The sequence below is a fragment of the Podarcis raffonei genome, chromosome Z, assembly GCF_027172205.1.
Source record: "Podarcis raffonei isolate rPodRaf1 chromosome Z, rPodRaf1.pri, whole genome shotgun sequence".
In the NCBI taxonomy this organism is placed as follows: domain Eukaryota; kingdom Metazoa; phylum Chordata; class Lepidosauria; order Squamata; family Lacertidae; genus Podarcis; species Podarcis raffonei.
In genome coordinates this window covers 14,071,663-14,097,806 of record NC_070621.1, presented here as the reverse complement: position 1 = coordinate 14,097,806, position 26,144 = coordinate 14,071,663, and the positions used below count along the sequence as shown (strand labels likewise).

The 26,144-nt window shown below is 45.0% G+C and overlaps 1 protein-coding gene across 6 annotated transcripts in view; it reads right to left on the bottom strand.

Annotated features, from left to right (window-relative positions):
• NUP214 (nucleoporin 214) overlaps nt 1-26,144 on the bottom strand; it is an 81,121-nt gene that overhangs the window by 15,526 nt on the left and 39,451 nt on the right. For all 6 annotated transcript variants that reach the window (XM_053373347.1, XM_053373343.1, XM_053373348.1 and 3 more), the window contains 7 exons: nt 25,013-25,121; nt 20,498-20,573; nt 12,468-12,576; nt 8,275-8,380; nt 5,867-5,928; nt 3,209-4,957; nt 907-977 (listed from right to left, as the gene is read on the bottom strand). In XM_053373347.1, the coding sequence (XP_053229322.1) occupies nt 907-977; nt 3,209-4,957; nt 5,867-5,928; nt 8,275-8,380; nt 12,468-12,576; nt 20,498-20,573; nt 25,013-25,121 (2,282 nt within the window). The remainder of the gene's footprint in view (nt 1-906; nt 978-3,208; nt 4,958-5,866; nt 5,929-8,274; nt 8,381-12,467; nt 12,577-20,497; nt 20,574-25,012; nt 25,122-26,144) is intronic.

Here is a 26,144-nt window from a genome sequence, read left to right as displayed (position 1 = left end):
CTGACAGATGAATGGGACGGGACAGCCATGAGTTTAGAAAGCAAGTATTAAGTAGACAATGTGTTCAACTTCATCTGTACCTCTGGGGAACTGTGGTGGGCTATAGACATCTGAATACTCGCAAGCTGCGAAGGACAATGTATTTCCTTCCGTCTTCTAGGCTCTTCTTCCCCCTACTCTGCTAAGCACACAGGAGCCATATTTTCTAGGGGAAAGAATCTGAATCCTGTGTGATTAGCAAAGTGGGCGAGGTGGGGAGGGAGGCAAGATAGGAGCCAGCCAATCAGTTTCTGCAAGATGGGAGATTGGGTTTTGGGGAACAGATTTAAGATGATAAGGAAAGCCTGCTGGATCAGGCCAGCGGCCCATCTGGTGCAGTATCCTGTTCTCAGAGTGGCCACCCAGTTGCCCCAATGGGAAACCCACAAGCAGGATCGAAGCAAAAGGAGCAACTTTCTTCTTTCTGGGGTTCCCAAAAACTGATGTTCAGCAACAGCACTGCTTCAAACAGTGAAGGCAAAGCACAGGCATTTTTTCATGGTCAGGTGAGCTAGGATATAAAAGCTCATGTGGTCTTTAAGGTATCCTCGACTCATATTGCTCTGCACTGTATGAAGCACTTCCTTGCATGTCCCTGAATCGACCACAATGCAAATCTACGGCAGGATGAACCAAGGTAGTGCCCTCCAGAATGTTGTTGGATTCCAGCTTCCAGCAGCCCTGGCCAGGAATGATGGGAGGCAGGAGACGAGCAGCATCCAGAAGGCAACACATCGGCTACTCCTGATCTACGGTCTTGGAATATATAAACCCCTAAGAGGGATTCCCCTGCTCTTCCCACCAGAACCAAGGACAGGGGTTTTTTTGCCCATGAAGAAGCGTGACGATAAGTTTAGGAAAGATTACCTGGCCAAAGAGGTTCCCACTGGTGTTGGTCGCTTGCCCAAACACAGGGCCTGGGCTGCTGGAGCCAAATGCTGGACATGGGAGAAAAAGAAAGAAAAGAGGGCAGGGAGAAAAAGTCAGCATTTAGACACAAGACAAATGAGGACTGCTGGACTAGAACCAAAGATATGAGTTTGAGGGGAGGGGTCAGTCTGGATGATGCCAGGAGTCCCTTCCAAGTATTGGGATCCTGTGTCTGGGGTAGAATGCATGAGAGCAAGCTTGCCAAGCCAGTCCGTTTGTCAAGGCTAAGGGTTGCCAAAGTGGGAAGATGTTATCACTGGATCAAGTTCATCAATTTTGTTGAATTAACCTAAATATATTTAATTGTCTTTTGAATAACTCTGCCATTGATTAACACAGTGTTTTGAATTGCACTGTGTTGTTATTGCCCTTGGTGAATCATGCAAATTCTGAATAATGCTTTTTATAGGGTAGGGAGCACTGGGGATGAGTTTATGGAGCCAAGGGGGGAGTGGCCTGAAAGACTTTGGGAACCACTGGATTGTGCTAGCTGAGGCTGATGGGAGTTGTAGTCCAAAAAGCCAGGTTAACTGGGAGATACAACCCAAAGTGTCTAGAGGAGAACAAGTCAGTGAAGGGGACCATAGAATATAGACTTGCATGTGCGGAATGAGGAGGCTAGAAATGCCACTGCCATGTCAAGTTTGTAGGAGGTGCGCTGATGTGCAGCAGGCTATGGAACATCCCCCCTTACGAGTTGAGTGTGGCCCCCTCCTTGTATAATTTTTCACAAAAATGTACCTCTTTGCCCAGGTCTTTTGAGAGAAAGTGGGGAGGAGAGAGGACTGCGCCAAAGCTCAGTAGGGTTGCGCACCTGCTTTGCATGCAGAAGGCCCAAGGTTCAATCCCCAGCCGTATCTCTGGGAAGGGCTGGGAAAGACTCCCTTGCCTGAGATGTGGGAGAGCTGTTGCCAGCCCATGTGGACACCACTGATCACCTGATCAGTATATGGAAGCTTCCTACATTTAGTGATGTCATCTGACCTTCATTGCTATGCAAAATGGTTTTAATTGTGGGCTTAGTGATAAGTACAACATGGCCTCAACATATTACATTAAGCCGGGATAGGCAACGTGGTGCCCCCTGTACATGAATGAGCTTCAACTCCCATCACCTCTCCTTTTCTCCAAAAAAAGCAAAAATACTGAGCAATGCTGAGGTTCTAAAATCTTGAAGGAATTAAAAAGGCCTGGATTTCCATTAAATACATCTCAAAATGGCAGCAACTGCTAAATGAGTCCCAACCGAGGACTCAGATTTCCTTTGTGCAAGAAGGATCTGGAGCTGTGTTAATCACCTGTTCCCATGAAAAGATAATGAAGTGTTTGTATTAAAAAGAATTCCCCTGCTCACTTCAAAATGCATACCCTGCCATCAAAACTAAGGCACTTTCCTGTAATTAAGGCCCCTTTCCTGTAGGCAGGGCTCACTTATGCCTTTTAAAATATTTTGTCCTGGTAATTAGCAGGGCGGGGGGGGGAGCGTGTTCTTTCTTAAATGTGCATCTTGTATATTGAAACCTAATTAGTTTTCCACCTTTGGGCACTGTGATCCATGGGGAGAGCTCCCTTCGCCCCACCCCCCTGCTGTGCTTCTGGGGAGTGGAATGTCTTGATGGATCATGCCCTGGGCTTCCCCCATCACCTTTCCTGTACATTACAGGGGCCTCCAGGCAGGAACTGCATTTCCAATTCTTTCAGTAAGAAAACTAAAAATGTCCCGGATCACTGATATTTCTTCTGAAAACTTGAGGTTTTTAAAGTCACCTTTAAAATTTTGTGGGATACCATTTAAGGTGCCACAGGGCACCTCATGGGAACACAGGAAGAACACCAGAAGCTGTCTTATTTGGAGTCAGATCACTGGTCTTTCAGGCTCAGTAATGTCTACACTGACTGGCAGCGGCTCTCCGGGGTTTCAGGCAGGGTCTTTCTCAGCCAGCCCTGGAGATGCTGCTGGGGAATGAACCTGGGACCTAGTCCGCATGTATCTGAATGAAGGGCTGAATTGAACAGAACCATAGGATGCTGTCTTATAACTGAGCCAGGGCACTGGGTTCAACCAGCTCAGTATTGTCCACACTGAGTCTCATCGTCTCTCCTGACCCAACATGGAGATTGTAGGTACTGAAGCTGAGACTTTCTGCATACAAGGCAGTCTCTCTGCCACTGAGCTACGGCTCTTTCCTCTCCCGCTTAACCCATTATTACCCCTTGGTCCCTGCACATGCCTTCTTACCTGAAGCTTGACAGAAACTGAATCCAGCCGAGGATGTTGGGGTGGTGGCAGCGGCCGCACCCCCAAAGATGGATGCCCCCTGCCCGAAGCTGGAGCTCTGCCCAAAAGCAGGGGTGCTGCTTTGGCCAAAGAGGCTGGTGCCTGCAGTGGCCGCAGGCTGTCCAAAAGTGAAGGAGCTGGTGGTGCTTGTGCTGGATGGTGCCCCGAAGACGCTCCCACTGCTGGATGCAGGGGTGGTGGAAGAAGCCATCTGCCCAAATGCAGGAGCAGCTCCGAAGGCTGCCTGGTTGAAGGTGAACCCACTTGATGTGCTGGCCGGCTGGCCGAAGGTGGGGGCTTGGCCAAAGGCTGGCTGAGCAAAGCCTGTGGAGGTGGTGGCACCACCAAAAGCTGATGTACTGAACCCAGGAGTTGCTGCCTGTGTGGTGATGGTGGAGGTGGATGGTGGCGGGGTGGCAGGGGGTTGGTTAAATGGAGAAGGCGGTGCTGCAGAGAGCTGGCCGAAGATGGGGGGCATGGAAGGGGTCACCAATGCCTCAATTGCAGGTTGGCTGAAGGCTGAGCCAGAAGAGCAGGTGGCGGGGGGCTGTGCAAATACAGAAGGGGCCGAGACATTGACTGTGAACGCAGAGGTGCCAGTGGCTGGGGCCTGGATGGATGCATTTGGGCTACAGGAAGGTGGAAGCGCTCTGGTCACTTCGGCAGGCTGAGAGGCCATGCTTGCTGAAGGCAAGGGTGCTGGAGTGTGCTGGTCCAGAGATGTTGCCACAGAAACCACCTCAGCCTTTGTATCAGTAGGAGAAGTGGTGGGAACGGCTTCTTTGGCAAGTGCTACTGTTCCCGCTGCTGCCGCAGAAAGACTGATTGCATCCACCTCTTCCAACGAAGGTGTGGCCAGAGCAGGAGGATCTCGAGGAGGTTCTGGAGTATGGACCTGGGGCAGCAGCTGCATTGCTCCAAGCTTGCTGGCATCACTCTGAGGCAGCTTCTCAGGGCCTGGGGAGGTGCTGGCATCTTCCTCTCCTTTACCTGTTGGTGTGGTGCCCACAGCAGTTGGAGCTGAACTCAACAGACTTCCAAATGACAGAGTAGCGTTTGCCGCCGGTGCAGAAGAGGGTGTTGCCCCTGCAGCATTTGCTGGCTGAATCCCAAGTGCAAAAGTTGACTTGGCACCCCCTGGAGGCGCTCCAAAGAGAGCAGGAGACCCTGTGTTGACCAATTGGACATTGCTGAAGATGGTGCTGCCAGACGTTGATGTTAAGCTGGTTGTCATCACAGAGGCAGCCGCCTCTGTTGGTTTGCTGACCTGCAAAGAGCTTCCAAGAGTAAACCCAGAAGGTATTGTGCTCACTTTTGCTTGCTGTCCTCCTGTGGCATTAACAGGTGGAGGCTGTTTGGTAGTGGCAGCCTTGGAATTCTCATCAGCTTGACCGACTCTTAACCCAGAGAAACTCCCAAGGGTCTCCCCAGCAGCAGTGCCCTGGAAGAGGTGATCTCCTTGTTTTAATGGAAGCCCTTCCAGTTTCCCAGAGGTTGAGAAAGGGACGGAGGCCACAGGGGCTGAGGTCACCTGGCTGTTTGCCAGGCTTGGATCTCCTGAGCCACTGCTTGTCATGGGGACTCCTGGAAGACTGGACGGTTTTGCGGACCCAAAAGTGAAGGAGCTCTCCAGAGGGGTTCCAAATTTCACGTTTCCGCCAAGGGGAAAGGCATCAGGCTGGCTCAGCTGTTTTGGGGGAGAAGGTATTGCTGCCAAGGCACAAGAGAAAGACACAAAGCAAATAAATTTCAAAGGTAAGGTTCACTGATCACTACCACCCAGCTCCAAAGCAGCATAAACCCTAGAATTCATATCTCAGAGGTAGATCATCTGTTTTGCCTGCAGAAGGTCCTAGGTTCAATCCCAATCAGCATCACCAGGCAGGGCTGTGAGAAACTCTGCCTCAATCACTGGAGAGTCACTGCCACTCAGTGCAGACAATACCATGCTAGGTGGACCCTAACAGCTCAACTCAATCAAAGGCCGCTTCCTATGTCGCTCTGCTTAGTTTGTTGAGTTGTGTGTTGTTTGGTTTAACCCCCAAAACCTTTTCCCCTTCCTCTTTCAGACCATCAGTTCCACAGTCTGTTACATAAACCACCCACCAACTTCTGTCAAACTGCAGCTATAGATCAAGTCAATCAGGTATTCCCAATCTCTTGAAACATTTGCTTCTGCTTACTCCTTTCCTACTGCATATATCCAGGGAGGTTTATGTTTAGTGGCAGAGCTTAGTGGTAGAGCATATTCTTTGCATGCAGAAGAGCCTAGGTTCAACATCCAGCATACCCAGTTAAGAAAAAGGCCATCAGGCAGCAGACTACAGGAAAGGGCCCTGAAAAGCTTCTTCTTCTCAAGAATTAACAAGACTGGATTATATGAGGAATGATGGAAGCTTTGGCCCTCCAGATGCTGTTGAGCTTTATCATCCCTGACTGCTATGGACATGCTTGCTGGGCCTGATGGGACATCTGGAGGGCTAAAGGTTCCTTATCCCTGGATTAGAGAAGGAAGGAGTTGTTGCTGTACCAGCAGGACTAAAGAAGTTGTTTTTTTTCCCCAGCCTGAGGGCCATGTCCTCTTCAAAATGCACACCCCATTTTAAAACAAAAACTCACTTTCTACTGGAGGGACAGATGTTGCAAGAGAGGTGAGGATTGCATCAAGGTTAGCTTCAGGTCTAGAAGACAAAATAAAAACATTAATGTACAATATTTGGCCTTTTCAAAAAGGGAAGCAGAAGGTTTGTGGGGGGCGGGGAGGGAAGACGGTACACGTGTATACACTACATATTTGTTCCAGTTAAACATCATGGCTCTCACTAATGGGAAGTATAGTTTGGTAGGATGCCAAGAGTTCACTACCTACCTGCACTATGCATTGTCTATTAACACTGTGTTGCTTTTTGGTTTTTTTTTTTGTGGCTCTATATGCCACCCAAGTATGCATCGGTGAGTGGCCAAACAGATCTAGTCATCATAATAATTTCTTAAAAAGAGAGTCCTGTTTAACAACTGTGCCACCTTTCTCTCCATTTATTTTCAGGTTTTCATTACACAGGCTTTTCCCTAAAAGCAATGAGATGATGAGCTATTTTACCTGAACTGCATGACAAGATGAAAGTGTTCGCTGAACGACCCCTCCATATATAAATTAAACATGTGCATGGTTACTTAATTTGCAGAACACATGCACAGTGCAGAATTTCAGCTTCTCCTAATTCACACATGGGGAGCCTGGGTTCCTAATCCCCCGTGACCCCTTCCCATCTGAATCAGGCGTGGGAGAGGATTTTTGCTGAACTATAATTCCGATCATCCCTGGCTATTGGCCATGCTGGCTGCAAAGGCTGGTGGGAATTGTAGTTCAGCAACCGCAACCCTGATCTAAATGGTTGTTCCCCAGGTCTGATTATAATGTGATGGAATGAGAATTGCCTACCCCATGGCGACCTTCTCCATGTGACTGCTTATGCAACTGAAGCTTCCAGATGGCAAAAGGACGATTTAGTCACCTCCATGAGTATAGATTACAGGCTTTCCCTCCCAAGCCATAAAAGCTACGTTATGGCTAACTGGGCCACTGCATCTTTTCCAGCTTCCATGCTCTCATTCAGCCCCTCCATGGGTGCATTTCAGTTTCTGTGCCTGGATCTGCATGAATGCTTTTGATTTTATATTTTATATATCCAGTGCTGCAGGTTGCAGGGGAGGCTAGCCTGGGCAAAGGAGGCACTGCCCTACTGACTTCAGTCAGCCCCCACCTGTGTTCTGTTATGGATGTTTGTTGTTTGTAAGCCACTTCGGGATTCATTTGAATGGAAAGCGGCATAGAAATACAATAAATCAAATCAAATCAGTGTTGCCCCTTGCAGAATTCAGCTGGGAGGACTTAGCTGGCTCTGCCTGTCATTGGCTCTGCTGCCGCCTACTGTTGGGCTCCTGACCTCCCAAACCCACCAGTCTCAATGCACACCAGTGGCTACTGGCAGGTTGACCAAAACACTGAGACATGCAATTTCTGTCCTAGCAAAAGGACTATCATTAGGGCTAGTGGCATTATGGAGAAATCGGCTTACAAATATTGCCAAGAATTCTGGTGGTGGCTGGTAATGAGATAGAATGTTGTGTGTTTGTGGGTTTTTTGTGTTCTTCTGAACCCTTGTCAACAAGAGCCAAGGGCAGCCAAACCAGAATAGAAGGCAGGTTGTTGTACCCTCCCCTACAACAGTTCACTTGAGCTTCGTCTCCACCTCCCACGTAGTGCACATAGGCTGCAAACCTGGCCATGCCTATTCAGAAGCACTGGATTTCATTGGGCTTATTCCCAAGTGGGGTGAAGGCTCCGGTCTTGCTCCCCATATTTGCTCCATGGAGCTCAAAGTGACAGCCATGACTGTCCTGTTTTAATCAAACAACAGTCCTGCAAGGTAGTACTGAAGGTTATTCCCCGGGTCCTCAATCTAACAGTCCAGGCATGTCCACCAGGTAAATCGTGATCTACCGGTAGATCACTGGATGTTTGTGGTAGATCACTGGTAGATCATTGGCTCCCCCCAAAAGAAGCTGAACAACCGTGGTTCCCCTTAAAAAAACTCAACATTTAACCTCCTCCCTGAAAAAACTCAACAACTTTGACCTGAACCCCCCAAAAAGGAGGTAGATCACTGCCAGTTTTTAACTCTGTGAGTAGATTGCAGTCTCTTAGGAGTTGGCCACCCCTGTAATAGTCTAATGCAGCCAGATGCTCTCCAGCTGTTTTGGACTATGACTCCTACCACCATGGGGCTGATGGGAGCTCTAATCCCAAACAGCTAGAGGACACCACGTTGGCCATGGCTGCTCTAACCAAGACTCGAACTAAGAGGCCAGGTTGGCCTTCATTGCTCAGCCTAACACACCTCTCAGGTATATAACCACCACATTACACCGGCTCTCTGAAAAGTGATCACGTGTCTTGCTGTTGGTAACACTAGTGCTACCAAGGGACATCAAAGAAACGGAAACAGAAAGACGTCCATACATACACAGAGGTGGTAAATGTGAACGCTTTGTTGAACTGGGCAGCTGTTGATGGAGTGGGCGCAGCAGCAGAAGAAGTCACGGATGCTGATATCTTCTGGGGGCCTTGCCCTGGGATTGTAAATACAGCACAGAGTTATACACACACCATAGATAGAGGGGAGGGGGAGGGGGAGAGACACTGCACTGTCAGCTTTCCCAGGACAAGTCTTTTTGAGTTACTATGTTTTATACCCCACCTTTCATCCAATTATTTAAAGATGAAGCAGGGACATTCTGCGTGCAAAGCAGATGCTCTGCCACTGAGTTATGGGCTCTTCCTGGGACTTCCTGTGTTACCTCCCAAGCCGGAATGGGCCATAAGAAGCCCTTTCCCTTTCCTGAAGACAAGTAATGATAGAGGAGCTAGTAACACTCTAGCCTAAGACAACAAATTCTGGGCAGAGAGCTCTGAAAACTGGCACTGAGTGGGTGGGGGCAGAGGGAGAGATTATATGACTGAGCTCAAATAAGCAGATCAAGCAGCTTTCCATAAATGTATCAGCTTAGCAAGCCTTTGCACCACTCCAACTCCATCCCCACTGGAAATATGAACATGTATTCGTGTGTGAGAGACAATACTTTAGAGAAGTTATAAAGGGGGTGAATGCATGAATGGTGTGAAGTGTGTGTAGGGGGGGAGGGAGAGGGAGAAGGAATGAATCAGTGAATGAATCAATAAATAAATAGTATATGGGAAACAGAATGAACAAATGCTGGCGTGGTGAGAGAAAGGATGGTGTGGCTCTGCCCCAAATTTGGCTACGGTCCTGCCCAATACCTTCTCTCCTGCCCCCCCCCTGCATGGAGCCCTTGATGGATTACCCCACAAACAAATGTATCCTTTGCAGGGAGGAAGGTTCATAGATAAGGCTATCATCATCATCAACCTTTTATTCGACCGTCAGTCAGAAAAAAGTACATTTGTTAATACACAGTTAAAACATCCAGGAAGATTTTAGAACTTAGCCAACACTAAAATGGGCTAAACAGATAGCCCCATATCAATACAGTCAATTATAGTCTTGCAACGCTTAAAAGCTAAAAAAAGAAATTTGGCCACCAAGGAAGGTATAGCTCTAGTGACATTATTCAGCAAGTGTAAAACCTGGTTTTCTCCGGGTAGGAAGCTAAATTGACATAGGAGTGGGTCTATAAAATTTTGTCTAAGCTCTGCATAAGAAGGGCAAGTCAAGAGAGTGTGTTCGGTGGACTCAACCACACCCATGGCACAATGACAGGTTCTCTGGGCGTATGGTACTCCCCTGTACCTTCCCCACAATATCGCAGAGTAAAGGACATTTAATCTAGCCGCTGTAAGAAGTCTGCGGTATTCCACATAGTGGATTTCTGCAAGGTAGGGGGCTGGTATGGTCCGATAAATCTGGTCCCCTAGGAACATCCCTGGTTTTACCTGGGCTATGTCCTCTTGTCTGGCAATGTCACTCAGTCTCCGGGAGATCACAGCTCTAGCTTGATTGTACGTCATAGACTCAAAGTAAAGGTGAGACAATCCGCAGGATTGAACCACGTTAATGACCTCCCTTTCCCACGATGATTGGAAATCGTCCCTCAATATCAAGGGGGCAATAAGGCTATCAGTGACACCAGTCACAAAACCTATGCTCTACCCTCTATTGTCAGAGTCAGCATGCTTGTGAATACCAGGTTGGCCACTGTAGGGAAAGGATGCTGGAATAGATGCCCCACCCCCACCCTTTGGCCTGATCCAGCAACCTGGCTCATATGTTCCCAACTCCTAAGTTCACATAAACCGTAACCGGCCTTCAGAACTGAAAAACATGGTTTTTACCATGGTCTGACCATGGTTTCCTAGCAGTGTTTGGCCTGAATCCCCACACACCCCAGAATCGCACCAACCCCATTTTTCAGGGCTGTTTGCAGGTTCCTTCCTTGCACAACAAAAAAGTATTGCCAATGCCGGTAATAAAAATGATTTCAGTTTGAGTGGTTACCTAACCAAAGCAAGAATCAGTCTGGATTGTGTATGCACTGAAAGGAGGGGTGATGAACAGAGAGGTTGACAGCCACTACCTCCCAAGAGGTAATAGCACTGTGTATTTTTATTTATTTATTTAACTGCATACAAAAGCTATCAAGAGACCTTGGGCAAACATCTCTCGAAATTGTCACCATAACAACAAATGTTCAAAATGCGGCAAGAGTGGGTTCTGGAAACTCTTGCGTTGGTTAAGGGACTTACACTGCAAGGCTGGAAAGATGAATAGTTTATCACTCAGCGGCTCAAGGATCTCACTGCCATGAACATATACTTACACTTACTCAATTTCGTTTAGATACCTGTTTTGGGACTGCTTATATTGATGTGTACATTTATACAGCAAGATTTTTCTGTTAGAATTCCAAAGAAAGGGTTGTGTCCAGACCCACTGAAATTAAGGGGCATGATTAACTTGGGTCCATTAGTTTTAGTGGGCCTACTCTTGAGTAGGACTAGTGCTGGAAACAACGAAAATATATTTTTAAAAAACAATAACCATAATTATTTTAAAAGGCAAGGAAAGTGCTGTAGGATTCAATACCCAACATTTCCAGCTTGCTCATGATTTAAATCTGTCCTGTTTGTTAAAATAAAAATGAAAATGTCATTTCTGAAGGGGGATGAGGTCTGTTGCTTTCACGTTCCACTTGTGAGCCTCACAGAAGCACCTGACTGAGCTCCACTGGAGAAAGAAGGCTGGATGAAATTGGATCCAGAAAGACTTAAAAAAAAAAAAAATCTTCACCCCATGGTTGCCAGCATTTCAGGTTTTAAGTGTCATTACCTATTTATGTAGCCAAAAAGTCACAATCCCTGCACAGCAGACTTGAATGCCCAGAACTGTACACATGATTCCTGTTGGTGGTTGCACCACTGATTTGTACAATGACATTACGACACTGTCAGTTTCATCCCTAATCCTGTTCCTAAAGATCCTGGAACCAGCCCTTTCAATGGCTACTACACCCTGGTGGCTGATGTCTTCATTGAGCTTATGCCACTACAGCCCTAAGTTCCTGCTCCTGGTCAGTAATTGCAACTTCAGATCTCGTTAGCTGGCAGTACCCAATGTTAGTCCTACTCAGAGTGGACCCACTGAAAATGATGGGACATGACTGACTTGGGTACATTGATTTCAGAATGTCTACCCTGAGTAGAACTTAGCTGGATACTGTATCTACCTGGCTCAATTTCACTATTTGTTGCAACTGGGATACTTTTACCCCATGGTACATCATAATTGCCTTGAGCAGGCCAAGTCCCTCTTCTTTCCCTCTGTCTGCAATTTTCTGCCCCTGCAGCAACACTCAGGGGAGACCTTCTGAAATCAAGCTTCTACATTTCTGCTTAACTAAGGAGTCCTGCAAGTGTGTTGAAATTACGATTAGTTTTGGGAAATGCCATTTCTGAACAGATAAGCACTCTATGTTAACACTATTGGGACGGGACCTGCAATGAACCACTGGTGGGTGGAACACTTCTTTTCCTTCTGCCAGCCAGCCAGCTCGTACCCTTCCCCAGGTTACTCCATTCCATTCTAACCCTCCCCCCCATTTTTCCTGTTTTTCTCCTAAAGCACTCAGCATTGGCCACTGTGCATGCTCAGTCCATATTGGGCTATTTTTGGTTGGTTTTCTTATACTTCTGTAAGCTATAGAGGGCCACCCCCTCAGGTTCTTGTTTGTTGGTGGCTCTACTTTGGCTACAGTCCCATCATCTCTCAACAATCAAGTTTACTATTAGAAGCAGAGATGGTGGATCCTCTGGTGCTTTCCGCTTCTCGCTCTGGGTTGCATCCAAGCTTTACCTGTCAGAGTAGACCCACTGAAATTAATGGATCCGAATTAGTCACATCCATTAACTACAACGGGTCTACTATGAGTAGGACTAGCACTGGTTTCCTACTCTTTGGATCCCCCTCCCTTTAAATATTAAGGCAGGTGCCATCTCCAGTGTCTTTTGGAACCTACTGAAGATCGTCTTCTTCCCACAAGCCTTCTGCGTACAGATCTTTCCCAGTTTGCATCTGCTTAAGAACTGTGTTTAGACAGTTTATCTTGTGTTTTTGCTGCTCTGGGTGCCTTTAGGAGAAGGGTAAGGATATCAATTTGAACAACAACAACAGCATAAACTGACCTGTGCTCTTTTTGCCAGCTGATGGCTGGCCAGTAGATGCCATGGTGACACTTGCCACGGAAGCAGAGCTGGGTGGAGACTGCACCTTAAGTGAGCTTGGTGAAGGTCCCTAAAACAAAAACAAAACAAAACAGAATAGTTAGGCCAAGAAGCATGCAAGGAAGGATAAGGGCTTGAGAGATGGTGCACTCTAGGCAAGAAATAACTACAGGCAGAGACCATTTTGTGCATATCTGATTGACACGCAACCACCAACACCCCCTGGAAGGGACAGGGTGGAACAGGGTTGGGGCGGAATGGGCTGACACACACAGTGACCTGGAAACACCCCCCCCCACAAATGGGGAGTTGCCTGTTTGCAGTCCCAGTGAAAAGGAGGAGGCACCATGCAAGGGCAGAAGAAACATGTCCTTAGGAGGCAAACAGAGAATCTGCCCCAAGGCAAAGTTAGGAAATCCTACGCATGTTCTGCTTGGCACATCTGCTGCTTGGCCTTACCCACTTCAGACTGCAAGCAGGTAAATATGCTTGAATGCAAAACAACCACCAACAACTAAACCTTATTGCACATAGAAAGCTTGTGTGTCAGGGAGAAGGCAGTAAGTAACAGACCTTTCAGAATGCAAAGGTTGGAAGGCTTAATGTGCCATGTTCTTGGGGCACCATCAGCCATCCAGCTCAGAGGTGGATCAAGGAATAAGAGGCAGCACCCTGGTGAGGCAGTGTGCCCTCCAACCACTCCTGGACCATCCAAACCAGAAGGTGTTGTCTTGGCTGACTCCTTCAGCTAAAAGGAGTTAGCAGCCAGTCCTCATAACAGACTTGTTTTTACATCATTTTAATTCTATTGTAGCTTCATTACATTTTAACTATTATCTTACATGTTTTTAGCAACCTGTGTTTAATCCATGTTTGTTTTAACCTATGTGAGCCATCTTGAGTCCCAGTTCTGGGGACAAGATGGGATAGAGGAGGAGGAGGAGGAGGAGGAGAAGAAGAAGCAGCAGCAGCAGCAGCAGCAGCAGAAGAAGAAGAAGAAGAAGCCTGAAAGAGGTAGTGGGCTCCTCTGCAGTTCAATCTCCTAAAATGCTACCTGCATTGTTCCCTGAATTGGTGCAATGTCCTCTGAAGTGGACCTGAAATGGTATTATGTTACCATTTATTAGGCCTTAGCAAGAAGCTATCGTGCTGTGCCAATATCACCTTTGTAATTGGTAAACCAAAGTTTAGGAATCCCCTCCAGACAATGCTGAGTGAGAACTCCCATCATTCCTTGCCATTGGCCATGCGAGCTGCAGGGGCTGATGGGAGCCACAGTTCACCAACATTAGGAAGTCCATAAGCATATTGTTTGTGGCTGTAGGTCTTGAAATCATGAGACTTGAATGACTAGTCTTCAGCAGATTGCAAAGTCCAGGTGTCTTGGTCCCCCTCCCTAACTTGTAATCGTATCTACTCTGGTCCTGGAAAAACATGGTGTTGGTCGAGGAACCTAAGCTGCTGTCTGTTACCTCTTGAGGCAAACCTTGGACATAGTGGTGTGTGTGTGGTATTTGTGTTCTCTGTTATGTGTGGGACTTCTCTGAGTAAATAAATTTTTTTGCAGCCTGAGTCAAGGAATTTGAGAGCTTGTGTTTGCTAGAATTTGGGATACATGCATACCTAGGTTGTGCCAAAAGACACCTGTATATATTTCACCACAAGCTTTTCACAGAAAATAGATAGGCAAAGTGAACATGGACCAGCAGCTCCAAACTGTATAGGAAACACCCTTACTAGAAAAGCTAACCAACAAACCGAAAATAACACGGGGACAAATAAAAGACGATGCCTTCACCCTGGTGTGGCTCCCCTTTATTACACACAGAGTCCAAGAAGACAACAACAAGAACGCACTGATAGCATAAGAATCACTTTGGCTAACTTGACCCAACAACCCCTCCCTCTCATACAGATGCCAGCAAAACTCACTGCAGCCAACTGGAGGAAACCAGCCATGCCCTAGGCCCCACAACCTCTCTCAATTCCAATGAAAACTAGTAAGTGAATAAAAAGAGAACCTACCCAAGCGACACGGACACAGAAATCTTGCATATACACTATGTAAAAGAATGAAAGTCTACCACCCCCTACTCTCTCCCCACCTCACATCAGATAAGATGGATCTGTAGAAAGGACTTTAAGATCTGAAGATTGAGAAAATGTATGTAATTTCAAAACCAAGTATTTTTTTTAAAATAAAGACACTTTGAAAAGTGGGAACATATGTGAACTAAGGGGTTTAAAAATTACATTGTGTTACAATCTTAAAGAGAATTTTTATAAAATAATATTTGGTATTTAACTCCTGAGAAACTACTCAGAATTCATAAAGATGTTTCAAACGTTTGCTGGAAATGCCAAGAACATGAAGGGACATTTTTATCATGCCAGTGGGCATGTAAAAAAGCTAAAAAATATTGGCTACACAAACATATATACATACATACATGCATATATACGGCAGATTTTAAAAGTCTAATATTCAATTTAAGCCAGAACTTTTCCTCTTAGAGCTAATGGATACACAATTAGAACAAGATTGTGGAAGATTATGCCAAAATATGATTACAGCAGCAAGTGTGCTTTACGAATAAAGATGGGGAGATACAGCATTACCCACTATAGGAGAATGGCTGATAAAATTATTGGATCTGGCTGAGATAGGAAAGTTAACATGCTTAATTAGAGAGAGAGAAATGTTTTTGACATTTGTCAGAAATTTGCATGATAAGAAAATTTGGGTAGCCATATATCTGGATTTTCCTGGACATTACCAGAATTTCAAAGGTGGAATTGATGTCTGGGGGGGAGGTGGAAGATTTCTGAAATGTGGTGTTTTGTAGTTTGTCGGGGGTGGGGTAGGGAAGAGAAGCTCAACAATTTTGGGGGTTTCCTTTTTTTTAAAAAAAAAGCAACACAACTTTCGGGGTGTCCTTGTTTTTACTTTCTGAAATATGGCAACCTTAAGGAAACTGAACTTGTAATATCAGGATTTGAAGATAGAAACAGTGGTTTACTGAACACAGAATGGTTGTATTTTAACAAATGAATATCATATGAAGCTGCAGGACAAAGAACTGGAAGTTATTTTACTCTTTTCTACATTTCTTTAGTTTTTTTCTCTCTTTCCCTTTTCTCTTACTTTCTCTCTAAGTCTGTCCTCTTCTCTTTTCTTCTTTCTAACTGTTCTTTTTTAGACTAAGTAGCTGTTTTAGTATATTAAAGAAAGATACTTTGCAATTGGTATGTATTTTTGTTTATCTATGAATGCCAATACATAACTTTAAAAAGAAAGAAAGAAAGAAGCTTTATGGGAAATTATTTATAATGAGTTTTAAAAAATGATGAAGATAACTTTTGTGAAAAAAACAAGCAGCTTTTATTTTAGGTATAACTGATGGAGAAGTACCCAGGGGACAGGGGAAAAAAGTTTATGTATGCTACCCCAACTGCTCGAATGATTTATGCCCGCAGATGGAAGAAGAAACAGTTCCTATAAAAGAAGATTGGCAATTAAAATTAATGGAGTATGCAGAAATAGTGAAACTCACCAGAAGAATAAGAAATCAAGAAGAAAGACTTTTAAAAATAGAGTGGGGAAATTTTATTATTTGAAGATATACTGTAAAAAATCAAAACATTAGTGGGACTGATATAAACACATGCAGTAAGAGATAATTAAGTGGAAGATAAGGGAAAATGAATATATTTGAATTGGATATGCAGTAATAAAAAGATATAGAATAAGTAACCACAGAAAGGAGGGGAGGGAAGTCAAGGGGAAGGTAAATTAGATTTGTAAATACTTTGTTTTTCTTGTTTAAAATATATGTAAAAGGTGAAAATGAAAAACTAAAATTAAAGAAAGCTTGAGTTTGTGCAGTCTGTAAGAGACTGAGCATTAAAAATCCTTGCTCATGGGGCTTACGAAAGGCAGTTGAAACAATGGGAGAAAATTGGCATATCTCCCCAAAATTATGCCACTATTCAGTCCCATTTCCCAACCTGGATTGTGACATATGGATTGCTTTTAAGGGTTTGAAAACAGAATTAATCTGATCCTGGTTATAATACACAATAAATTTAAATAAGCTCTGAGGCTTGAGTTTTCTTACTTACGTTATCCTGAAGTTTTCCTGTGCCTTTCAGTTTGAAGAAAAAAGGAGGGTTAGCAATTTGCCTCCCTTCTTCTATACCAAACTCGTGCTAGGAAGCAAGCGATTGGCAGGGAGATGTCCTCTTCCTTCGTCATAGTTTTAAACAACTTTGGCAACAAGTAGCTTACTTTCATTTTGTATTATTAAACTTTGCCTTTTGCTTTGTATTTTCTTTATTATTTTATTACTTTTTAACTGTTACGACCTGCTGCTCTCGCTTATACCTTTAAAAATTGTATTATTATTATTATCATCATCATCATCATCATCATCATCATCATTATTACCTCAGCCATCTGGCTGGGTTTCCCCATTCACAATTATAAGGTGGCAATTCTAAGCAGCAGCATTAAGGATAAGTCATGCATTTGGCAACCTGCCTGTGTTTTAACTCTTTTAAATTGAAAAACTTACATTCTGCCCTTCAAAGCTCTGCAGATAGGCTAGTCTTGATTATAAGAATAGTTCAACTTTAGCAACTGCACAGCCATCAGGACAGAAGAACCAGAAGTTGTTTTGCTTTGTGAAATTAATAAAATAATAATAATAATAATAATAATAATAATAATAATAATAATATTTATACGCCGCCCATCTGGCTGGGTTTCCCCAGCCACTCTGGGCGGCTTCCAACAAAACACTAAAATACAATAACCTATTAAACATTGAAAGCTTCCCTAAACAGGGCTGCCTTCACATATCTTCTAAAAGTTTGGTAGTTATTTTTCTCTTTAGACATCTGGTGGGGAGGGCGTTCCACAGACCGAGAAGGCCTCTGCCTGGTTCCCTGTAACTTGTCTTCTCGCAGTGAGGGAACCGCCAGAAGGCCCTCGGAGCTGGACCTCAGTGTCCGGGCATAAAGATGGAGGTGGAGACGCTCCTTCAGGTTTACTGGACCGAGGCCGTTTAGGGCTTTAAAGGTCAGCACCAACACTTTGAATTGTACTCGGAAACGTATTGGGAGCCAATGTATGTCTTTCAAGACCGGTGTTATATGGTCTCGGCAGCCGTTCCCTGTCACCAGTCTAGCTGCCACATTCTGGATTAGTTGTAGTTTCCGGGTCACCTTCAAAGGTAGCCCCCATAGAGCGCATTGCAGTAGTCCAAGCAAGAGATAACCAGAGCATGCACCACTCTGGCGAGACAGTCCATGGGCAGGAATGGGTTTTACACACACAAAAAGGAGGGAGGGATGAACAGCAGCAGCACCTGTGGCTGCTAAAAACTGGATTAGGCTCTCCTTGTTTTAAAGCTAATACAGAGGCAACCACTAACATATTTGTAAGAAAAATTAGGCCAATAACTTTGTCAAAAAGGGACAGGGTACACAGGCTAGAAAACTGCCTGTGGCGGAAGAGGCTTTGCCACTATGAAGACTGAAGACTAGCTTGCTGCTAATGGGCCTATTCTTGCCCTGCTAACTAGTGAGGCTTGTGGAATGAATGGGACTCTCTTGAAAGCCCCTGATGAACTCTGCTTTTAGTCTCCTGCTATTTCTTCAAATTACAGGTGTCTGAAAAGTGGGATAATAATGAGGGCATAGAGATTTCTCTATCCAAAGGGGGTTAGGAACCCTCCTGGAACCACTGAAAGATCTTTATCATTGGAACCTGGAGACTGGATCTATGTTCCCTCGCACCCTGAAACTGGACTGTTGCAAGTGCTCCTCACTTCCCATGCTGCTGCCAAGCGCCACAAGCCACAGCCTGGTGTAAAAAGGTACATCCTCCTAATGGCCTCAAGACAACTACGACTTGATCTCGGAGGCCAGGGACATAGATCCTTCAAACTCGATTCCCCAGTGGAAAAGAAGAGGAGCAGGAGCTTAACAACACCTATCTGAACACCATAGATGTGTGTTATGATCAACTTGTGTGGGTCATACCATTCCTACCACTTGAGGAGAAGGGGCAAGCCCATTCCTTGCATGCCTTGTTTTCTCCTTTGGATGCCCAATCACATGGATTGATCCAGAGAACAAAGACTGTCATCCTTCAGACAATTTTTTGGGCCTGAAAAGAGCAATCCTTGGTTCTCATGCTGTTTTGCATGTTTCTTCTCAATTGGTTAGATAGAGCATGGTGCTGATAATGCCAAGGCTGCAAGTTCAATCCCCATATGAGGAAGCTGCATATTCCTGCATAGCTGTGTATTCCTGTGCTGCAAGGGGTTGGACTAGATGATCCTCAATGTCCCTTCCAACTCTGCAATTCTATGATTTTATGATTCCTCCTCACAGGGCTACATGCCTTCAGAAAACCTTTGGGACTGAAATACAGTGGTACCTCTGGCTACATACTTAATTCGTTCCGGAGGTCCGTTCTTAACCTGAAACTGTTCTTAACCTGAAGCACCACTTTAGCTAATGGGGCCTCCTGCTGCTGCCGCGCCGCAGGAGCACGATTTCTGTTCTTATCCTGAAGCAAAGTTCTTAACCTGAAGCACTATTTCTGGGTTAGCTGAGTGTGTAACCTGAAGCGTATGTAACCCAAGGTACCACTGTATCTGATTCATGGACTCTATTCCATAGCTCCCCCTTGAATTGCTTATAGTTCTACTGTAATATTTTGAGTACAACATCCCAGGCTTACTTGTCATACTGTTATTATTGCTTGTTCTGTGTGTGATCTCTAGAGCTACAAAGGGCATCAGCAGGATGTAACTGAGATTGTAACGTTGGCAAGTAAATAGGGTATTGTAGAGAAGGTGTTAAAGAATTACGTTCAGGCTGCATTAAGCATGTGTCATGAATGCTGTGTGCACATAAGTTGAAAGAAAAATGAAGCAGAAAGCCAAAAAAGAAAGCGAAACAAATGGTTGGAAGTTTAAAGGAGAATTATGAATTCCAAAGGAAAGGTAAGGGGGCTTTTTTCTGAACAAAGGGAGGGATTGTTGGATAATTACAGTGGAACCTCGTGTTATGGACAGGATCCATTCTGGAGGCCTGTCCGTAACACGGAACTGAAGCAAGCCGAAACGCCACATCTGCACAAGGTGCGATTTAGCGATTTAGCGCTTTTGCGCATGTGTGAGTGGCAAAACCCGGACATAACCCATTCCAGTACTTCCAGGTTGCCGCAGGATGCAACACGAAAACACGTCACCTGAAGCGGATGCAACATGAAGTATGACTGTATAGAATGGAAATGTGTGTAAGAAGGGCTGAGCCCAGAGTATTGGACTTGAGCCCTAATATTTCCCTAACAATATACTATTAGTCACCTGCATAGGCCTGGTGGAATAGAATAGTCAGCAGCAGGCATTTAAAAGTTGGCACAGAAGATGTCCACTGAATCTCCAGTGGCAGAGTGTTCCACAGGACTGGGCCGATGACACTAAACGCTTGGTTTCTTGTTGTCATCAAACAAGCCTCACCAGCTTGGGGTATGACCAGACACACTCCTGCAGATGATTCTCAGTGATCAAGCTGGGATATAAAGGATTATTAGGCAGTATCTTGGATCTATGCAGTTCAGGGCTTTGTAAATGAATACATGGACCTTGAACTTGGCTTGGTAGTAGAGGGACAGCTAGTGCTAATCTTTCAACAGTGGTGTCATATGGGACAGGACATAAGAAGCTAAACTTATGTACAAGTCAGACGTTTAGGTCCATTTGGCTCAGTATTGCCTACACTGACTTGTAGTGGCTCTCCAGGGGTTTCAGGCTAGGGACTCTCTCCCAGCCTTAACTGGAGATGCCAGGGATTGAATTTGAGGTTTACTGCATGCAAAGTAAGTGCTCAAGTACTGAGCTACACCCCTTAGCAAAAACTCTGGTCTCTACGAAAGGAAAGGTCTATAAAGAGAAGTTTCAAGGGACGGGCGATACCTGGCTCACTTGATTGGTAGCTACAGTTGCCAGAACTTGGTGGACAGCTTGTGCAGCCGACTGAGGAACTGATGACCTGGAAAAGGAAAAGGAAAAGATTTCAGAGGCCAAACAAACCACCAAAGAATTCAACAAACAAAACACAGGAACAAAGGAGGCTGTCATTGAATGAGCCAGATTGTTGGGGTGCATATAGCTCAGTATTTCCTACAGTGAGGGGGGAAAGTATTTGATCCCCTGCTAAATTTGCCTGTTTGCCCTCTGATGAAGAAATGACCAGTCCATAATTGTAATGGTAGGTTTATTGTAGCTGTGAGAGACAGAATAACAACAGGAAAACCCCCAGAAACCCAGAAGACAGAAGTCAGAGATTGATGTGCATTATAATGAGTGAAATAAGTATTTGATCCCTTTGCAAAAGATGACTTAGTACTGTACTTGGTGGCAAAACCCTTGTTGGCAATTACAGAGGTCAGACGTTTCTTGTAGGTGGCCACCAGGTTTGCACACATCTCAGGAGGTATTTTGTCCCACTCCTCTTTGCAGATCCTCTCCCCCAAAGTAGCCACCAAAGTAGTCAGAGGGCAAATGGGCAAATTTAGCAGGGGATAAAATACTTTCCCCCCTCACTGTACACTGAATGGCAGAGGCTCTCTCCCAGCCCTTCCTGGAGATGATGAGGATTAACTCTGTGTGACAGCATAAATGCTAAGCTGCCAAAAGAAAATGAAGGATTCTCAAAAGGGCGTGTTGCCTGCTGCACCCCTTCATGAGTTACTGTTGTGCCAATTACATTCTGCCAAGATTGCATAATTCTCCTCCATCTTTGCATAGGACAAGATTGGGTCCATAACATCATTCAAGACGCAGTAGAGTCACCCTTCAAGTCAGTGGCAGCTTGGGGTATGTTTGCATGAGTCTTCGCTTCATCAGTTCGGATGGGTTATGCCTAGTGCAGAGACTCATAGAATCATAGAGTTGGAAGAGACCACAAGGGCCATCGAGTCCAACCCCCTGCCAAGCAGGAAACTCAATCAAATGTACCAGAGATGGGAATTCTCTAGTCTTTTTACTGCTTTCATATTTACTCCATTTTTATCCCATCCTTCCTCCAAGGGCTGCATTCCCTTCTGGGGGCAACATGCCAATAGGAGGTGGGGCCAGAGGCAAAAGTATGAGAAGCAATTATTGTAAATTTTTACTTTCGTACAATAGGCTAGTTTCTACAAACACATGATCCACCCCTCTCTATCCTCCATCCAAACAAGCAAGCTAGAGGCTTTATCAGAGTTCACGGGCACAGCCCAGCAAGGCAAACACACTCAAGATGAGTCCCCCACCCCTACACTGCTTGTGGGCTTCTTCTTGGTTCCTGCTGATAGCAGAAGACCTGTGGTCTGGTCCAAGAGAATTCTTTTTGTGAGGGGTGTATTTGTAGAAGGCTTGCTTGCAGCAACAGCCAGGAGTGGGTAGAAGATGCACAGAGAAAGTGCTGCATTCCCCTTTGATGTGAGTGTGTGTATACACACAAACACACTCCTCCATTTACATGGACTGGGTTCTTTTATTTTTTGTCACACTGACAATAACATGAATCAATCCCTGGCATCTCCACCCTGGTTTGAAATCCTGGAGAGCCATTGCCAGTCAGTGAAGACAGTACTGAAATAGATGGGTCAATGGTCAAACTTGGTTACAAGGCAGTTACAGCTCTCTGTGTACCTATTTGGGAAGTGGCTGCAGCTTGATGGTAGAGCATGAGGAAATTTTGTCCATGGTATGATTATTTTCCACCTAGACATTTTGATACGTTGGCACACTATTTGCAAAATTTAACAATTCCAAAACACAGGCGCGCTTTCACTTACGCAAGGTTAAATATACTGTCTTCAGCTTTACTTGAGGGTTGATTTCATTGGAAAAAAACTTATGCCAAATGTGGAGATGGCAGTATTGAATCAGTAGCTCATGTGCTTCTAGCTTGCACCCTTTATAAATATTTGAGGAGTGAAGTTATTACCCCTCTACTATTGTCCATACCAGGTCACTTAACCATTGCTACTGTGACCTTTCTTCTAATGGATCAAGATAACCAGGTGACAGCAAAAACTGCAAAAAAATTTGTCAGGCGCAATTAGAATAAGACCTATTATTTGATTGTTGATGTAAACCTCCAGAATGTATTTTATATAGTTAAGTTTTTACCTCTATCTTGGGTACATTGTATTTTATTTTATTGCTATGGCTAGTGGCCGATGCAAATAAAGATTCTTCTTCTTGATGGTAAGAGGATATGCGTTAAATGCAGACAGTGCCAGGTTCAATCCCTAATATATCCAGCTAGGACTGGGAAAAGACTTCATGCCTTAAGTCCTACAGAGCTGCTGCTGGTCAGTGTAGAAAGTACTGAGCTGAATGGAATCAATGGTCTGACATACAGTGGTGCCTCGCAAGACGAAATTAATTCGTTCCGCAAGTTTTTTCTTCTTGCGAGTTTTTCGTCTTGCGAAGCACGGTTTCCCATAGGAATGCATTGAAAATCAATCAATGCGTTCCTATGGAGACCGTCCGGGGACAGAGGGGAAGCGCTGCGCGCCTTCCCCTCTGTCTTCGGACCTGTTTTAAAGCAAGGGGCAGCGGGGAGAAGATTGCTTCTCCCCGTTGCCTGCCCCGCAATCTCCGGGGACAGAGGGAGACAGCGCGCGCCTTCCCCTCTGTCCCCGGAGATTTTGGGGCTGGCAACGGGGAGAAGCGATCTTCTCCCCGCCGCCCCTTGCTTCAAAAGAGGTCCGGGGACAGCGGGGAAGATGCGCTGCGCTTCCCCGCTATCCCCGGAGCTTGCGGGGCAAGCTTCGTTTTGTGAAGCAAGCCCATAGGGAAATGCGTCTTGCGAAGCGGCTAAGAAAACGAAAAACTCCTTCGTCTAGCGAATTTTTCATCTTCCGAGGCGTTCGTCTTGCAGGGTACCACTGTAGTATAAAGCATCTTTCTATGTCCTGACCAGTTCTCATTCTCTTTCTCTCGTTCTCTCTCTCTCTGTTCCTAGGGTAATCATGTTCCTAATTAATATTTAACCCCTGAACCAGCCATGTGCTGGGATTATGAGACGTAACCATCACCATCAGTGGCGTCAGATAAAGCATGTGCAAAATCCCAGCAGGATATATATAAAAGACAGGCTGGTAAGCACAATATGACAGAGCAGATGTTTTTCACAGTAGCAGAGGGAATAAACAGAGCAGACGGATGGCCAAAAAAACAGGCAGATCTGATGCTAGTTTGCAAGGAGGTTAATTTTTCACATTGTAAAAATAAAAAAAAAGGAAAGGAAAGGGAAAAAAGGTGGGGTGAAAGGTAGACAATGGAAGGTGTTCGTGAATGACAAACAAAAAGAAGGGGACATAAACCAAAATGTGGCCAATTCACCTTTCAGGATGGAATACCAATCAATTGCCAACTTACATAAAGGAATGACAGGTGATGTCTTTTACACCGTAAAAAGGGGGCAATTTGCAAAGAAGCAGCAGCAGCTGAGAGGGGGGAAAGCTATGGCTCAGTGGTAGAGAATCTGCTTTTCATGCAGAATGTCCCAGACAACTCTAGGCAGGCCTGTGAGAAACCCCTGTCTAAAATCCTAGAGAACTGCTGCCAGTAAATGGAGACAATACTGAGCTACATGGACCCGTTTAACCTGGTATAAGGCAGTTTGTTCCCAAGTTAGCAAGTGTATAGACAACTACGCATATTTGACCATCTGGCTGGGGATTTGTTTGGAGATGCTCTGAAGCGATAAACACGCACCAGGTGCTATCGTGCTTAATTGGGACTGGCAAGGTGGGGTGGTGGGGTGAAGGAGGTGGACATAAAGATCAGAAACTTGTATCCTTCATGTGACTTCAGGAAGGTTGAATGTACAGGCAACTCCCAATTTATGCGGGGGTTACGTCCCGGAGCCTCGTGTGCGTAAGTGAAAATCGCTTTAAGTAGGGAGCAACCTCTAAACTCCTGTTAAATGTTCTCTCTGCCGCTCTCTCTCCAATCCAGAGCAAAAATACTGTACCAAATATACAACTTCAACTGGAATTGAAGGAAGCTAGAGGACGAGCGGAAAAGCAGTAGTGGTGGCTGTGCTAGCACACACCAGCTGTTAGGCGGGTCATGCACAATGTATATGGGCCATGTGCAAGTCAATCACATGCAAGTGGGGGATGCCTGTATTTGCATTCTGGTTCACTAAATCAACATGCAATTTAATTTTGGAAGGCCAGGGGACTAGAAACTTTAAAATAAGACGAAAGCCAAGACCATGGAATACAGAGAGCCTCTTCTTTCTCAATGTCTCCTTTGCTCCTTTAAAAACAAGCCAACCAACCTCAGGAGCCCAAGCAGTGGCTCACCACTGCCTTTCTGAAACAATTACACTGCCCTAATGACAGCTGAACCTTCCTGCAAGCATGGCTTAAACAAAAACAAGACATTTGAAAGGTGAGCAGAAAATTAAAAGGGTTTACCTACCCTATTATTGCAGAAACAGCTGGAGGAGAGGTATTACTCTTGAGTTCTCGCACATTCACCACCTGAGGGACATTCTTCAAAGTTGATTCAGTTAAGGAAGCACCTGCGGCTTTAAACATAACGATAATAAAGAGAGATGCTAATGGTTAAAATAATCTGACTATGATTAACTATACAAGGTTAAGAGGCTGGATATTCAGAGAAAGAGCACCCGCTTTGCATGCAGAAGGCCCCAGGTTCAACCCTTGGCATCTACAGGTGTGTTGTGTTCATTTTTAGACTGCAAGACTGTCTTGTTTTGAGTGCATGTAAGCTGCTCTAGGAGCCTTTCTGGCCGAAGAGCAGAGTACAAATGTTCTAAACAAAAATAAATAAATAAAAATGGGATTCAGAGGTGCACTGCCTCCAACAGAGTGATGGCTAGTAGCCATCAAAGCCACGGCAAACAAATGCTGAAGTGCACACAATTGTAATAATCTGTCCATATATTTGGGCCCTTCAGTGGCATCACCTCTTGAGACCCAGTAACCTCTTTCAGAGACTGGCGTCTCTGAAGTCTTCCCCAGGATGAGGATTGCAATCAGGGTCTTGAAATCATGTTATTGGCTTCTTAGAACATTCTTCAGTAAAATAATTATTTGGGACAATGTGATTCCCCTGTAAGCCTTGCCGAAATGTACTCTGCACAAGGGTAATGGTATCTGCCAGACTGCAATGTTCTTCTTATTGGTATATGATTGTTACAGTTGTGTGCCCGTCAGCATTTTTGTGTGTGGTTGTTACATGGTGCTGTGCTCTTTGCATAAGATTTTTATATAGCAGCCATTGATAGCCTCGCCCTTCATGAATTTATCTAATCCACACAAGTGGGGCAGAGCATTGTTTAGGATTGGAAGAAGGCTATGTGCTCTCATTCCCTTCACATGCTGAGCCGGTCTGGAAGATAACCAAGTGACCAATGAGACTCCATTGAAGTATTTTCTGAACCAACCCCTCTTTCAGTCATGATTAAACCTCCCCTTTTTCGTTTGCTTTCATCAATGGCGTGAAAAACTTCTCAAGGAAAACCAGAGTTAAAAAGTGAGGAGATGTGCAAAAAGGTAAAGGTAAAGGACCCCTGACCATTAAGTAC